The sequence below is a fragment of the Eurosta solidaginis genome, chromosome 3 (genome assembly GCF_040869045.1).
Source record: "Eurosta solidaginis isolate ZX-2024a chromosome 3, ASM4086904v1, whole genome shotgun sequence".
NCBI lineage: Eukaryota > Metazoa > Arthropoda > Insecta > Diptera > Tephritidae > Eurosta > Eurosta solidaginis.
Genome location: NC_090321.1, coordinates 153640581 through 153657634, shown reverse-complemented (window position 1 = coordinate 153657634; position 17054 = coordinate 153640581). Strand labels below are relative to the sequence as shown.

Here is a 17054-nt window from a genome sequence, read left to right as displayed (position 1 = left end):
ACAGCAGATGTTTTGACAGTGTTTTACGGGATATAAATATAGGACCCGAGTGTTAGAAGGACCATTAGTCTATCTGCCAATTTGCACGGTATTGGTAAAAGATTGAAATTGCTTTAGAAGGTTGAATTCTACCCGACTTGAGCAGATTTGTATTCAGAGTCAATTTTCTTTGCTATCAAAAAAGCTACAACTACCTACAGAGCCTACGTTAATTGACTGTAATTACGAACTATTGTGTTTAGAATAATATTTTTCTTAGAAAATATAGAAAAATAGTATATTGCAATTTGCAAACCCACAAACCAGTATAGATAGATTATTTGACTATATACCGCTAAGAAGAACATATGAAGGAACTTGTATTAAGAGCTTCTATAATGAATTGCCTTTTTCGTCAATGGTTTAATCACCAACTGAGAACGTTCAAATGTAGATTAATACTTTTTCATGCAAGCCTTTTATATGGCACATCGGCAACACTTATTTAGAACGATGATAATTTTCGGAACAGGGATGTTGAAATATTTGTCATTTGCTTTTTTCATTATTAAATTTTTAGAACAATTTTAATAAAAATGCTTTTCAATTAACTTCTTTGTTCTTTATTACCATTTAAATAACGAAAAAGTGGTCATCACTGCCAATAACTAAATTTTTGTGTTGATATTTTGAAGTGGCTTTAATTAAATGCAACCATGTGATATTTGAGCGGGCTTTGTGCTTGTACGATATTTTTCATAATTGATTGGTACTAGAAAGGTGTGTGTACACTCAGCAAAAGCTGTATTCATTTGAATGCTTATTCTGTGTTGAAAAGTGTGTGTGTTTCATTCAATTACTTCATTCTTTCTTCGAATGAGTTCAAGAGTGCATTTTTTTTTCCCACTACTGAATGAAGAATGGGTTGACTTTTAAGCCACATTTCTTAACAAGGAATGAAAGAATGAAGAAGCAGCATTCTTAAATCAATGATTTAAAATTTCAAATGATTTCATACTTTTACAGCTCTGTTCTTCAGTTGCAGGATCTTCAATTCACTCCACTTTGCCATGTCCAAGTTGTATTCGAAGTCTTCGGAATTTATTCAACAATTCCTCTTTTGAAACCAATTGTAACGAATTTACTGCAATTCCTCTTATTTGCAACATTCTGCTAACGATCGAATCAATAAACTGTTAAATAAATAACTCCACTATTAAATAATGCAAAATGGTCCTTATTAAAACACTTCTATTGCTCGCCAGAAAGCACCTTAAATCAAACTGATTGTCGTGGGGTCTCAAGCCGAAGATGGTCCTTTGGCTGTATGAGGCAGTTGTGCAGCCAGTGCTGACGTATGGCTCTATAGTGTGGAGGGAAGCTCTTAGCATGAAGTGTAACCTCACCAGCCTACAATAGGTCCAACGTACTGCGTGCGTTGGGGCACCGGAGCCTGTCGTACCTTCCCCACTGCGGCTTTGAACCCCATTTTAAACCTGCTTCCGATAGACATGCACATACTATGTACAGCGGCGCAGACCGCACTGAGACGGTCTGGGTGTTGGAAGGATACTCATAAGGGGCATGGCAGCATCCTTAATCTACTCCCGACGGGAGTACTAAATTCCAATATAGATTATAACCCTCACAAACTTCAGTTTCAGGGCAACATAGCCACTATCATTCCATGTAGGAATGATTGAAAGAGGGGAGCGGCTCCAGTGGGTACCAATCTACACTGATGGCTCTAAGATGGACTTAGAGGTGGGAGCTGGTATCTTCTGGCACTCCCTAGAAATTTCTACGTCGCTCAAACTACCGTCATACTGCAGTGTATTTCAGGCAGAAGTCGCCACAATTTGGCAGGCCTGTAAACTCCTTGAGGCCAGGAGCATTATTGGCAAAGTGTCGATCCTTTCTGACAGTCAAGCAGCAATTAAGGCGAGGGTAGGGTCATGCAAACAAACCTTATCGGCGCTGACCGACACTCTAGAAATATCTATTATCTGCATTCCGGGACATAGGGGAATCGATGGAAATGAGATGGCTGACGAACTGAAACGTAGGGGTTCAGCAGAGGGGGTGAGGGAATAGCCAGTGTCGAAGTAGGTATACCCCTGGGGGTGGCCAAGAGATTTTTATGTGTACAAAGCCCGACAAAAATGGAAGAGCACCGCGGGTTGTGCATTTCAAAAGCCATTCGGCCGAACTACAATGAAAGGAAAACAAGGTATCCGCTGGGGAGATCCAGGGCCGACACCCATAGACTTATAGCGGTCTGCACTGGTCACCGTGCTTTAGGCACGCGTGCGGAAGAGATGGATATTCGGCACAATGACCACTGCAGAAGTTGTAAGGAAATAGATGAGAAAAAGACGAGCATTTTCTGTGTAAATGCCCGGCTCTGGCTAGAAACCGTTTAAGATCATTCGAAGATCTAGGAAGATTGGCGCAAATAGGGATGGCAAACATTCTTGATTTTACAAACAACTCAGGTTGGTTGTAAAACATATCCATGTAGTACTCAGTAGGTTCAGACGAGTTTTATGGCATCAAACAGGCTTTTCATTAGCCTACTTGGGCGACCATGGTCGCAGCCATTATACCTACCTACCTAGAAGTCCTACCTACCTGTGAATTTTAACCTCAGTCAAGAAGGAACAAAAGTTCCAAAATCGTGGCTACTGCCTAAAAAGGACCAAAACGGAAAAAAAGGAACCAGCGGAATTGGAATTGGAAGGGACCATTTTTGGTCCAATAGACCAAAAGAGGCAACGATACAAGGTGGCAGCATGGGACAGCTGATTTTTTTGATTTGATTTGCTACATGGCGCAACGATACAAGGTGGCAGCATGGAACAGCTGATTATACACTTTTTTTATTTGATTTGATACATCAACTTCCGGTGCCGTACGATTTTGACATTTGTCCATCGAATTTACAAAAAGAAAGTACTTGAATTTTTTATTTACGTTTGTAGGTATGTCGCCATGCTGCTACCTTGTATCGTTCCGCTATGACATCAATCGGCTTTTCGCTGAATAGTTGGTTTGCTGCATTGTTTACTATATAGTTTGGCAGCTTAAGTAGAGGTTATGTTGCGAATAGAGTGGAAGGCAGTGGACTAGGCAGTCGAATGTCATATAATGAAAGAATGGTGTTCGGAGTTTTTTCAAAGTTAAAAAAAAAATGATAAAAGCTTTAATATAAGTAAAACTATTGTTTTAATAACAACAAAAGTGCCATATATATTCTGGATACATAAATTTATATGGATTATCTCACTTTAAAATTTGAATTAAATAAACTAAAGTTTTTTTTTGAAAGTGAGTCGAGAACTGTGCGTGTGAATGTGCGAATTTTCACCGATCAGCTGTTAGTTGCGCTACTTGGTAAAATTTACAATGGTTTGCTGAAAACTGTGAGCTGACGAAGGAAAAATCTGGTTTTCCTGTAAATTCTTCTGTATTATTTAAATTTTCTCGCCTTAAATTTGATAATAATAATAATACAGCCAAAGAATGTAAAATTGCGGTCAATGTAGTGTCATTCATTGCAATATTTTAATTTTTTTTGCCGGAGATATACGGAGGGAATTAAAAATTTGTCTCAACGCTTTCCTGAACCTTTTCATATACATAATTTTCAGTGGAAATTTAATTTAGGTAAATACGACATCTTAATAATAACAAATTCGGTATCAGTTTTACAAAGTGTATTTAAAAACAGATAAACATGGACACCGAAAAATCCAGCAACAGTTCTTTTGAGGACCTTTCTAATATAAATGAAGACACAACAAAGTTGTCGCATGTTATAAATCGGCAAGAAATTGATTCCACTGACTCAAGAAAAGTAGAACTTGAAAAGACCAAGAAAGGCCTTACAGATGAAAGTACCACATCTGTTGGGGATGATGAACCTTGTGATGTATTGGGAAATGGACAGTTAGTTAAACGCGTTATAAAGCAATCTCAAATATGTAAGCGTCCAGCACGCGGTGATTTGGTCACAATTTCCTTTACTGGTAAACTATTGGATGGAACACTGGTTGAACAGAAAGAGAAAATTCAAGTTCATGTTGGGGATTTCGAGGTATAATTGGTTTCTTTTTGGCAATTCTATATGAAAGCATGACACAATACATAACCTCAGCGGGTTAGGGGGCTTAGAATGTACCCGCGGCAGGTATGCTTTCCGTAAGAGGCGACGGTAATTCTTTACGACAGCATGACACTGCTAATACGCGTCCAATATCGAGAGAGGTATCAAACGATGCGTCTTGACATCAGTATCAATAATCCGAAGGCAGAAAATAAAAATTTTACTTCGTTCAAAAGATATTAACGAAAAACCGAAAAAAGTCCCGCGGTACCTCCGAAACCGGGGATTGTATCCGTAGTATTTTTGCGCAGAACACATTTCTGCGTTGGCGGACTTTGGCCGCTCTTATAAAAAATTAGCCTGGGTGGGTCCAACAACGGTTTGGAGACCAAAACTATATCCGCACAAAACACGTTCACAATTTTTTGTGGGCACAAAAACATTACAACAATCAAAAACGCCAACTTCAACTGCAAATATCTCCGGACATAGATACATTTTCCGCCATTGGATTATTGTTCTCGAGATTAATACGCGTCTTTTGACACCCCTCTCGATATTTTCTGTCGCGTATTAGCAGTGTAATGCTGTCGTAAAGAATTACAAGCTTCTCCAGCCCAATTGTCAAACTCACCTGTGACGAATCCTGTTTCTTTAATAGCCGAGGCGCTGGCGACCCCAAGTTCCTTATGGATCTAGAGGGTGGGAGGTATGGCCTTGAAGGTTTCATGTTGTCATACCAAATAGTTCCCGAGATGGTCGGGCTATTACCTTAATGGTGCTTGTTACCGGAACGTACCGGTATTACAAAATCTATACAATTTTCTATTGAATGATTTAATATGTCTTCGCTTAATGTATTGGATATTCTAAAACCTTTATAAAATATACTATTTTTCGATGATGTTTTGCTGCAGTCGCAAGTCTTTAAAAGGTTGCACTTCTTCAACAAAGAGGACCTTCTCTAATACGTAGTCTGGCATTTCTCTGGTAAGAGTCAGGTATACAAACATAATTGTATTCAGCTGCAATCTCTGCCGCACATTCAACCATTTCAATGCATCAAGCATCAGCTTTACAGATGTATATCTACTACGTTTTAATATTATTCGCATAGCTCTGTTCTGTAGTTTTTGCGTTCTATCAATTTACACAGTATCACGCTATAGTTGAACAATACTCAAAATGTCGTTTAACTATTGTGTTGTATTGTTTATTTATTGTATTTAGCACAGAAAAAATTTCTTCTAATCCTCAAGAAACCAAGTTTTTTTTCTAATTGTTTGTTCGCGTTTTCCATGTTAGAGGAAAATATAAGACCTTTGTCGATTATTTCACAGAGGTATTTAATGTTCTCATTAATGTTCATATTAATTTCCATCAGTCTCGCTTTTTGCTCATTTAATTTAGTTATTTAACCATGTACAGGCAATGTTTTGTGCTAATTAATAAATTAATTAATTTATTTATTACAGTCTTTGGACTTAGATTAAATCTATGTGATCACAATTATGCATTGTACAGTATTTGGATTTTGCATAATTATTCTTACAATCTCTCGGAGTTTCATCAACGCTGTATAATAATGTGTCATCGGCATATAACATGGCTTCGCTGTATTTTAACACATTGCCTAAATCGTATATATATATTATGAATAATAATGCACCACGAACTGAGCCTTGTAGGACTACTATTTTCACATTTTGGTAGTCGGATTCATATCCTTTCCTACTGTGCGCTGCGATCTATTCGTTAGGTAGGACCTAAACGAGTTTAGTTCACTGTTTTGAACCCCGTACATATGTAACTTTTGCAATAGTATATCTCTGTCTATTTTTTCAAAAGTTCGCTTAAAGTCTAGAAGAAGGGCCATTATTTTCTTATTTTCATAGCGCTTCCACTCTCCAACTACAGCTTTACAGCTGTTTCACAAGAGTACATGTTTCTTTCGGAATCCCGATTGGTATTTCATAAACAATTTATTATATTCAAATAGTTTTCTTACTGTATTTCTCAAGATTTTTATCTAACATCTTTAATGAGTTTATGGGTCCGAATTCCTCACATTTTACTGCCTCATTAATCTTTTCAATTGGACTAATCATGGTTTTTTTTCCAGATATCAGGAAAGAACCCTTGCATGAGGGACTCGTTTACTATTTTCAATAGGGAAGCACCAACTATATTCCAGTTGTCTAGTATAATTTTGGGTTTAACTCTTACAAAATTAACATATTGCACATGATCAATACAATCTCTAATATTCTGTACACTTTCAACGAAAAATTTATTGAACTCATTAGACAAGGTTATTTCATCACAGTATTTTCTATCATTAAATATCACAGAGCAATTTGCCTTTTGTTTTGTTTCAATACTAATTTTTTATTAACTTCCTTATTGTATTTATTTCTTGCACATTTGTATCTTATCCAGCTGTGGGTTGTACCTAGCCTTTTAAATTCTTGATACAGGTCATGTTTTATCTTCCGTAGACTCCGAAAAAGGCTCTTGTACAAAGCATTTTTTTCCTCCCGCATGGAATAATTTTCTTCTTCTGAAACATCTTAATTGTATTTTTAAAGCTTTGGTCAAACAATTTAGCACCGCTGTGCATATCATCATTCGACAATGTTAACTTTTGCCTGCCTAACTCCTGTGCAAATTTGGCTTTATCATATTTAAAATATATTATTTCTTCATATGTTGTACTGCACTCTGTGCATCACGAGATCCATAATTACGGAACTAGAAACTCTAAAAATATAAGACTGCATAGGCCTAAGTAGTGAGCTGTTACTATAGTGTCCAGCTCAGCTCTTGCAACATAACCTAACCTAAGACTGCCTAGAGTAAGCACCGAGTGCGCAAAGAATGCTCTAGAATCATAGGGTATAAAATGTAGAATGAATAACCTCCTGCGATAAAGGACTGTGAAAATATTAATAAGTTTAAAGAAAAATGATTTTTATATTTGTAAAGCACTTAATATGTAATGAAACAAATTTTGCTTTGATCTCAAGTAGGTCTTAAAAACCGTAATAAATAAATAAATAAAAAAGAAATTGTTCATAAGTCCTTGTATATAAAAAACAAATATAAGGCGCGATATCCTCCGAAGAGATTTTAGGCCGAGCTTCTATTCCAATTTGCGTCGTGCTTCTTTTACTTTTTCCTACAAATTGGCGGGACAGGACCAGGACCGACTTGTTTTATGCCGACTCCGAACGGCATCTGCATGGCAGATGAGTTTTCACTGAGAGCTTTTCATGGCAAAAATACACTGTTGTTGTTGTTGTTGTTGTAGCGATAAGGTTGCTCCCCGAAGGCTTTGGGGAGTGTTATCGATGTGATGGTCCTTTGCCGGATACAAATCCGGTACGCTCCGGTCCCGACCATCTCGGGAACGATTTATGTGGCCACGTTAAACCTTCAGGCCATTCCCTCTCTCCCTACCCCCAAGTTCCATGAGGAGCTTGGGGTCGCCAGAGCCTCGTCTGTTAGTGAAACAGGATTCGCCGCGGATAGGTGAGGTTGACAATTGGGTTTGGAGAAGCTATATATTGCGCTGGCAACCTGAAAGGTTGCGCTACACAGCCCCTTGAATCTGGTATTTTAGTCGCCTCTTACGACAGGCATACCTACCGCGGGTATATTCTGATCCCCTAACCCGCTGGGGTGCAAAAATACACTCGGAGTGAGTTCTTGGCAAACACAGCTAAGGGGCGACCCCGCTAAAAAAATTTTATTCTAATTGAAATTGTTTCTAAAATGTTGATGTTGCTTTGACCGGGGCGTGAACCCAGGATCATCGGCGTGGTAGGCGGAGCACGCTACCATCACACCACGGCGGCCGCCACGGTTCTTGCGTGTTTGTGCAAATTCCACTTATTTTTGCTAATAGCTTATTCTTTTCTTTTTTGCATCGAGTATATTCAAATAAACAGGACACAACTTGCAGTTACATGACTCGTCTTAGCTTCAGTTTCTCATTTGCTTCAGTTTCTCAGTTGATACATTTATTTACCTTTTCTTTATCACACTCATTTGTTTTATGTTTGCCCAAGCATTTCAGACACACTTCATCATTTTTACAGTCCGCTGTCTTGTGGTTGAAACCAAGGCATTTATTTATTTTTATTTATAGCAATATAAACATCAACACCAATTTTTTACCTATGTATATCCAAAACGCGTATTAAGAGTTTGATGCTATCGTATAGAATTACCCTTTATTTAAGTAAGTAATAAATATCCCAAATTCCGGAATTATTAGGTGGTTCAAGGACTCGACATGGCAATTCCTTTAATGAATGTTGGTGAGATTGCAGAAATAACTGTCGATGCCAGGTTTGCATACGGGAGCATCGGTTTGAAAAATGAAGAAAATGAAAATGCAAGCGTTCCACCAGATACAACTGTAGGATATGCAATAATCAATGAACCTATACATAAAGATTAAATTGTACTCTTTTTTTTGTAGCTTATTTATGAATTGCATTTGCTAAACTCAAAAAGTGAGGACTATTCCGATTTAAAATCTTTTGAAGTGCGAAGGAAATATGGGTATACGAAAATAAAATGAATATGAGGCTATCACCGCCAAATTGGTCTAACCCGCCATTTATTTTGGTTTCGATTAAAAAAGTCAGAAATAAATCCTAATGTGAACTTATGAACAAATAGATAATCTATACGTAAATAGATTGCGCTTAAATGTATTTTTGCATTTAAGGTTAATAAACACAAAGGCCAGGAGTGGCAAAAGTTGAACATTTTTTCGTTTGGGATTACACCTCTTTTGCGCTGTTAGCCGCATACAATATATGTAGCCCCATAAAGCTGCATACATATTATTCTATAATAATATGTACTTTTTTTTAGTACAAGCAAAAAAGAGCGGGCAAATTTCTGGTACAATCGCAATGAATTCAATACAGCAATACAACTTTATAGACGGGCTATAGAATACTTGGATGATCGTGACGGTGACCCTGACGCTGCTTTTGACAAGGAAGATCTAGAAGTAAGATATCAAATTAATCAATAACAAATAATAAAAATTATATAATTTTAATAAATTTTTTGCAAAGCTTTCTAATAGTGATTTGCAAACATTACTGGAGGATAGATTGATTGTATACAATAACCTGGCAATGGCTCAAATAAAAATATCAGCTTTTGATGCCGCCCTAAAGTCGGTAGAAAATGTATTAAGATGCCAGCCAAATAACTCTAAGGCATTGTACCGGAAAGGAAGGGTTTGTATGCCATTAAATGCATACAACGGGCTTTATTAAGAATTACTTCTCTTTTCTACAGATTCTTGAAGGTAAGGGAGATACGAAGGGTGCTATTACTTTATTGCAAAAAGCTGCCACACTAGAATCTGAGAGTAAAGCGATTCAACAGGTAATAACTTCGTGTTATTTTCTGGAAATAATGTTGCCCTCTTTGTTTTTATCATATCTCTTGGAGTTATGTGCTAGGGCTCTATCTACTTCAAATTCAGCCATTCTACAGGACCCCAAGTTACAATTTGTGTAACTTTCTCCCACAAATTGTCATCCTCCCAGCAGCTCCTTGCAGCAGGACTGCTACATATTCTCTTACTCCTGGAAGGTATCGAACCCAATCCCGGTCCGTCTCCTGACCCCGGTCCTGAGAAATGGTTTTGCTGCATTTGCCAGAAAAGAATCTTTTTAGGACGGTCATACTCTGTTCAGTGTGTCTCGTGCAAGGGATGGTTGCATCGGACAGGTTGTTCTGGGCTTGATCCCAAAACCCGACGTCCACGTAACTTTTATAAATCTATTGTGGCTCCTTGCTGCTCACGCCCAAGAGCGTCCCGTAGTCTACGCCTAAGCGTATCCCCACTACCTTCCAGCAGCCTCGCTGCTCAGCAAGCCACAACAAGTACCCGCTGCTGCTCGCGCCCCACGGCGCCAACAACTCAAACAGCTGATACCACTCATAACTACTACCTTCGTAGTAGAGCTGGTAGCAATGCTGAGCATCAGCCCCTGCCCCCGTCTTCTTCTGCCCCCCCCCCCCCCCCCCCTCCCTCTTTTCTGGCAGCAATCGTGCAGGTCAGGGAAACAGACTCTTAGTCCCTGCCTCCGTTTGCACCGTCTGCCAGCACAGAATATATAGGTTTGCGACATCCGCTCAATGCAGCTCCTGCCTTGGGTGGTGCCACTTTCTTAGATGTTCTGGTCTCCGCGACGGCAACCCCTCGACGGGTTTTATCGCGCCATGTTGCCAGGTCGCAAACCCAAATCATCCGGGTACCCCAATGCTTGCCCAAGGGCGCCCAGTCCCAAGGCCACAACAGCAATTGCGTCCTGGCCTTCCACAACCTAGGCGTAGTCACCCGTCACTTACCCCTAGAGTGGCGGCGTCACCCCTCATGCACTTCAGAATTCTGCAGTTAAACTGTAATGGACTAACTGGGAAGATTACGGAGATAGTCGATTTCATGAAGCGGCACAACATCCGCATTGCTGCGATTCAAGAGACTAAACTCACAGCAAGATCTGCATTGCAGACCTGCTCTGGTTATAATGTCCACAGGAAAGACCGCGAGAGCGGAAATGGAGGCGGCCTCGCGTTTATTATACACCACTCTGTGCAATATTATATATTTGATCCTGGCATCGACCGCAGGGACAATGTCTTAGAACGTCAGGGCCTATCTGTCCGGTCAGGCGATGCAAATCTAGAAATCATCAACATCCCTCCTGTCACCTGTTGCCCCAGTGGATACCGCCCTAATATCGAGGCCTTACTCACTGGCAACAATCGCATTATCTTAGGCGATTTCAATGCCCATCACGACCTATGGCAAACAAACTTGCGGGCGGACAGTAGGGGTGAGATGTTGGCGGATCAAATAGACGAAACGACGTTCTGCACAATAAACGGAGACGCCCCCACACGTATGGTAGGAAGCTGTCATAGCTCGCCAGATATCTCAATCGTGAGCGCAGAACTCGTAAACTGCGTCAACTGGCAGCCGATGGTAACATTGGCATCCGACCACCTGCCCATACTTATTTCGTTCGAGCGTACCGCCGACTTCATCGTCACCGAAAAACGCACTTTCATAAACTTCAAAAAAGGAAAGTGGGAAGAATATAAATCTGCAACAGACAGCAGCTTTGCTGCCCTCCCTATCCCGACAGATGCCCGCCAAGGGGAGCGTGCCTTCCGTAAGGTCATTGAATCCGCCTCGGCACATTTCATTCCCGCCGGGAGAATTCCCTAAATCCGGCCCACTTCCCGGCGGAGGCCGCGAGCTTAGCGAGGGAACGCGACCTTATAAGACAGCTTGATCCAGGCGACCCCCAAATAAGGGATATAAACCAACGCATGAGATTGCTTGTGGACGAACACAAGCGGGCGAAATGGGAAGAGCACCTAAGAGGTTGTAACCTCTCTACCGGTGTAGGTAAACTTTGGTCCACCGTAAAGTCCCTATCGAATCCGACTAAGCACAAAGACAAAGTTTCCATCGCCTTTGGCGATAAGGTGCTGTCGGATGCGAAAAAATGCGCGAGCGCTTTCTGCCGACAATATATAATGCATCCTACGGTCGACAAAGATAGACGGAGAGCCAATAGACGTGCACATAAACACAAACTCAGCGCGTCACCAATTACCATCACCGCTAGAGAGGTTGAGGACGCCATTGGTCACGCTAAACCATCCAAAGCAGTGGGCACAGACGGCATAGCCATGCCGATGCTTAAAAACCTAGGGAAAGAGGGTTTCAAATATTTAGCGCATGTCTTCAACCTGTCTCTTTCCACCTTTGTCATACCCGAGAAATGGAAAATGGCCAAGGTGGTCTCGCTACTAAAGCCTGGGAAACCAGCTAACGTAGGTGAGTCATATCGTCCGATATCTCTCCTATCGCCAGTGGCAAAGACGCTTGAAGCCATTTTGCTCCCTCATTTCCAAGCACATTTGCAGCTAGCCCCTCATCAGCATGGCTTCAGAAAACTCCATAGCACTACCTCCGCGCTAAATGTCATTGGCACCCAGATAAATTGCGGTTTGAATCAATATCCCGACCATAGAACAGTACTCGTAGCGTTAGACCTATCAAAAGCCTTTGATACGGTCAACCATGGCTCGTTACTGGAAGACCTGGAAGGGTCTACCCTTCCCCCATGTCTTAAAAGGTGGACCGCAAATTATCTGGGTGGTCGGCAGGCATCGGTGCAATTCAGAAACGAAACATCAAAACAAAGGAGAATTAAACAAGGGGTGCCACAGGGTGGTGTCCTATCCCCGCTTTGTTTAATTTCTACATATCTAAGCTACCTTCACCACCGGAAGGAGTCACAATCGTTTCCTACGCCGATGATTGCACAATAATGGCCACAGGCCCAGGCCCAAAGATCGATGAGCTATGCAATAAAATAAACGGCTATCTCCCTGATCTCTCCAGTTTTTTCGCCTCGCGAAACCTGTCATTGTCACCGACTAAATCTTCCTGGACCTGCTTGTGTTTTTCCGCTTCATACGGCTGGGTTCTCAGGGGCCGTATTTCCTCAAAATGCTTACGGAGATGACTCCTTAGGCCCCTAGGCGGTGCTGGTTCGTCAATCAGATGTCTGTTGGGATGCCCAGGTTTCTGGGTATTCAACAGAAACTGTTTGGTCAGCATCTCATTTCTCTCCCTGATGGGGAGTATTCTCGCCTCATTATGCAGATGGTGTTCTGGAGACATAAGAAGACAGCCCGTGGCGATTCTGAGAGCAGTATTTTGGCAGGCCTGTAGTTTCTTCCAGTGGGTGGTTTTTAGGCTTGGCGACCATATGGGTGACGCGTAGCACGTAATCGGCTGGCTAATTGCTTTGTATGTGGTCAAGAGCGTTTCTTTATCTTTTCCCCAGGTACTACCAGCAAGGGATTTGAGGATTTTATTGCGGCTCTGAATTCTTGGAACAATTGCGGTTGCGTGCGCACCAAAATGTAGATCCTGATCAAACGTCACACCCAAGATTTTGGGGTGTAGGACAGTCGGTAGCGTAGTGCCATCGACGTGGATGTTCAATATGGTCGACATTTGGGGCGTCCATGTTGTAAATAAGGTCGCGGAAGATTTAGTCGGTGACAATGACAGGTTTCGCGAGGCGAAAAAACTGGAGAGATCAGGGAGATAGCCGTTTATTTTATTGCATAGCTCATCGATCTTTGGGCCTGGGCCTGTGGCCATTATTGTGCAGTCATCGGCGTAGGAAACGATTGTGACTCCTTCCGGTGGTGAAGGTAGCTTAGATATGTAGAAATTAAACAAAAGCGGGGATAGGACACCACCCTGTGGCACCCCTTGTTTAATTCTCCTTTGTTTTGATGTTTCGTTTCTGAATTGCACCGATGCCTGCCGACCACCCAGATAATTTTCGGTCCACCTTTTAAGACATGGGGGAAGGGTAGACCCTTCCAGGTCTTCCAGTAACGAGCCATGGTTGACCGTATCAAAAGCTTTTGATAGGTCTAACGCTACGAGTACTGTTCTATGGTGGGGATATTGATTCAAACCGCAATTTATCTGGGTGCTAATGACATTTAGCGCGGAGGTAGTGCTATGGAGTTTTCTGAAGCCATGCTGATGAGGGGCTAGCTGCAAATGTGATTGGAAATGAGGGAGCAAAATGGCTTCAAGCGTCTTTGCCACTGGCGATAGGAGAGATATCGGACGATATGACTCACCTACGTTAGCTGGTTTCCCAGGCTTTAGTAGCGGGACCACCTTGGCCATTTTCCATTTCTCGGGTATGACAAAGGTGGAAAGAGACAGGTTGAAGACATGCGCTAAGTATTTGAAACCCTCTTTCCCTAGGTTTTTAAGCATCGGCATGGCTATGCCGTCTGGGCCCACTGCTTTGGATGGTTTAGCGCGACCAATGGCGTCCTCAACCTCTCTAGCGGTGATGGCAATTGGTGACGCGCTGAGTTTGTGTTTATGTGCACGTCTATTGGCTCTCCGTCTATCTTTGTCGACCGCAGGATGCATTATATATTGTCGGCAGAAAGCGCTCGCGCATTTTTTCGCATCCGACAGCACCTTATCGCCAAAGGCGATGGAAACTTTGTCTTTGTGCTTAGTCGGATTCGATAGGGACTTTACGGTGGACCAAAGTTTACCTACACCGGTAGAGAGGTTACAACCTCTTAGGTGCTCTTCCCATTTCGCCCGCTTGTGTTCGTCCACAAGCAATCTGATGCGTTGGTTTATATCCCTTATTTGGGGGTCGCCTGGATCAAGCTGTCTTATAAGGTCGCGTTCCCTCGCTAAGCTCGCGGCCTCCGCCGGGAAGTGGGGTCGGATTTCGGGAATTCTCCCGGCGGGAATGAAATGTGCCGAGGCGGATTCAATGACCTTACGGAAGGCACGCTCCCCTTGGCGGGCATCAGTCGGGATAGGGAGGGCAGCAAAGCTGCTGTCTGTTGCAGATTTATATTCTTCCCACTTTCCTTTTTTGAAGTTTATGAAAGTGCGTTTTTCGGTGACGATGAAGTCGGCGGTACGCTCGAACGAAATAAGTATGGGCAGGTGGTCGGATGCCAATGTTACCATCGGCTGCCAGTTGACGCAGTTTACGAGTTCTGCGCTCACGATTGAGATATCTGGCGAGCTATGACAGCTTCCTACCATACGTGTGGGGGCGTCTCCGTTAATTGTGCAGAACGTCGTTTCGTCTATTTGATCCGCCAACATCTCACCCCTACTGTCCGCCCGCAAGTTTGAATGCCATAGGTCGTGATGGGCATTGAAATCGCCTAAGATAATGCGATTGTTGCCAGTGAGTAAGGCCTCGATATTAGGGCGGTATCCACTGGGGCAACAGGTGACAGGAGGGATGTAGATGTTGATGATTTCTAGATTTGCATCGCCTGACCGGACAGATATGCCTTGACGTTCTAAGACATTGTCACTGCGGTCGATGCCAGGATCAAATATATGATATTGCACAGAGTGGTGTATAATAAACGCGAGGCCGCCTCCATTTCCGCTCTCGCGGTCTTTCCTGTGGACATTATAACCAGAGCAGGTCTGCAATGCAGATCTTGCTGTGAGTTTAGTCTCTTGAATCGCAGCAATGCGGATGTTGTGCCGCTTCATGAAATCGACTATCTCCGTAATCTTCCCAGTTAGTCCATTACAGTTGAACTGCAGAATTCTGAAGTGCATGAGGGGTGACGCCGCCACTCTAGGGGTAAGTGAGGGGTGACTACGCCTAGGTTGTGGAAGGCCAGGACGCAATTGCTGTTGTGGCCTTGGGACTGGGCGCCCTTGGGCAAGCATTGGGGTACCCGGATGATTTGGGTTTGCGACCTGGCAACATGGCGCGATGAAACCCGTCGAGGGGTTGCCGTCGCGGAGACCAGAACATCTAGGAAAGTGGCACCACCCAAGGCAGGAGCTGCATTGAGCGGATGTCGCAAACCTATATATTCTGTGCTGGCAGACGGTGCAAACGGAGGCAGGGACTAAGAGTCTGTTTCCCTGACCTGCACGATTGCTGCCTGAAAAGAGGGGAGGAGAAGAAGACGGGGGCAGGTGGTCTGGCTGGTCGGCAGGCATCGGTGCAATTCAGAAACGAAACATCAAAACAAAGGAGAATTAAACAAGGGGTGCCACAGGGTGGTGTGCTATCCCCACTTTTGTTTAATTTCTACATATCTAAGCTACCTTCACCACCGGAAGGAGTCACAATCGTTTCCTACGCCGATGACTGCACAATAATGGCCACAAGCCCAGGCCCAGAGATCGATGAGCTATGCAATAAAATAAACGGCTATCTCCCTGATCTCTCCAGTTTTTTCGCCTCGCGAAACCTGGCATTGTCACCGACTAAATCTTCCGCGACCTTATTTACAACATGGACGCCCCAAATGTCGACCATATTGAACATCCACGTCGATGCCACTACGCTACCGACTGTCCTACACTCCAAAATCTTGGGTGTGACGTTTGATCAGAATCTACATTTTGTTGCGCACGCAACCGCAATTGTTCCAAGAATTCAGAGCCGTAATAAAATCCTCAAATCCCTTGCTGGCAGTACCTGGGGAAAAGATAAAGAAACGCTCTTGACCACATACAAAGCAATTAGCCAGCCGATTACGTGCTACGCGTCACCCATATGGTCGCCAAGCCTAAAAACCACCCACTGGAAGAAACTACAGGCCTGCCAAAATACTGCTCTCAGAATCGCCACGGGCTGTCTTCTTATGTCCCCAGAACACCATCTGCATAATGAGGCGAGAATACTCCCCATCAGGGAGAGAAATGAGATGCTGACCAAACAGTTTCTGTTGAATACCCAGAAACCTGGGCATCCCAACAGACATCTGATTGACGAACCAGCACCGCCTAGGGGCCTAAGGAGTCATCTCCGTAAGCATTTTGAGGAAATACGGCACCTGAGAACCCAGCCGTATGAAGCGGAAAAACACAAGCAGGTCCTTTGTGACTCCATAGACAGGCGTCGGACCTTTATGTCGGGAATTGCCCGGTGAATCCAGTACTTGAAGAAAAATATCCAGAACTCGCGGAAGAGGAACGCATACTCCCCAGGGAAACGCGTGTCACTCTTGCTCAACTTCGTTCTGGATACTGTAACAGGTTAAACTCTTACCTATCCAGAATCAACCCCGACATACAAAATGTATGCCCCGCTTGCAATGTGTCCCCACATGACACCAACCATCTCTTTAATTGTAATGTGGAACCAACGCCTCTAACACCCCTTTCCTTATGGTCCACCCCTGTTGAAACGGCAAGTTTCCTTGGACTCCCGTTAGAGGATATTGATGACAATTTGTGATCGGTCGCGGCTATTAGGTGGGGCGAGCATTGCTACAACAACAACAACAACAAGCCCAAGTTACATTGTTTTAGAACAACAATATGAGAGGGCAAACGTTTTTCCACGAAATAAGACATCAT

General features: G+C 42.9%; 2 protein-coding genes across 3 annotated transcripts in view; one reads left to right on the top strand and one right to left on the bottom strand.

Moving 5' to 3' along the window:
• The window catches only part of LOC137244380 (uncharacterized), a 469574-nt gene that overhangs the window by 217518 nt on the left and 235002 nt on the right, over positions 1-17054 (bottom strand). The window lies entirely within an intron of this gene.
• zda (peptidyl-prolyl cis-trans isomerase zonda) overlaps positions 3371-17054 on the top strand; it is a 66211-nt gene continuing 52527 nt past the window's right edge. Inside the window, exons 1-7 of the mRNA XM_067773309.1 lie at positions 3371-3645; positions 3710-4075; positions 8364-8507; positions 8571-8653; positions 8972-9113; positions 9181-9348; positions 9410-9499. Of these exons, the coding sequence (XP_067629410.1) occupies positions 3716-4075; positions 8364-8507; positions 8571-8653; positions 8972-9113; positions 9181-9348; positions 9410-9499 (987 nt within the window). The 5' untranslated portion in view covers positions 3371-3645; positions 3710-3715. The remainder of the gene's footprint in view (positions 3646-3709; positions 4076-8363; positions 8508-8570; positions 8654-8971; positions 9114-9180; positions 9349-9409; positions 9500-17054) is intronic.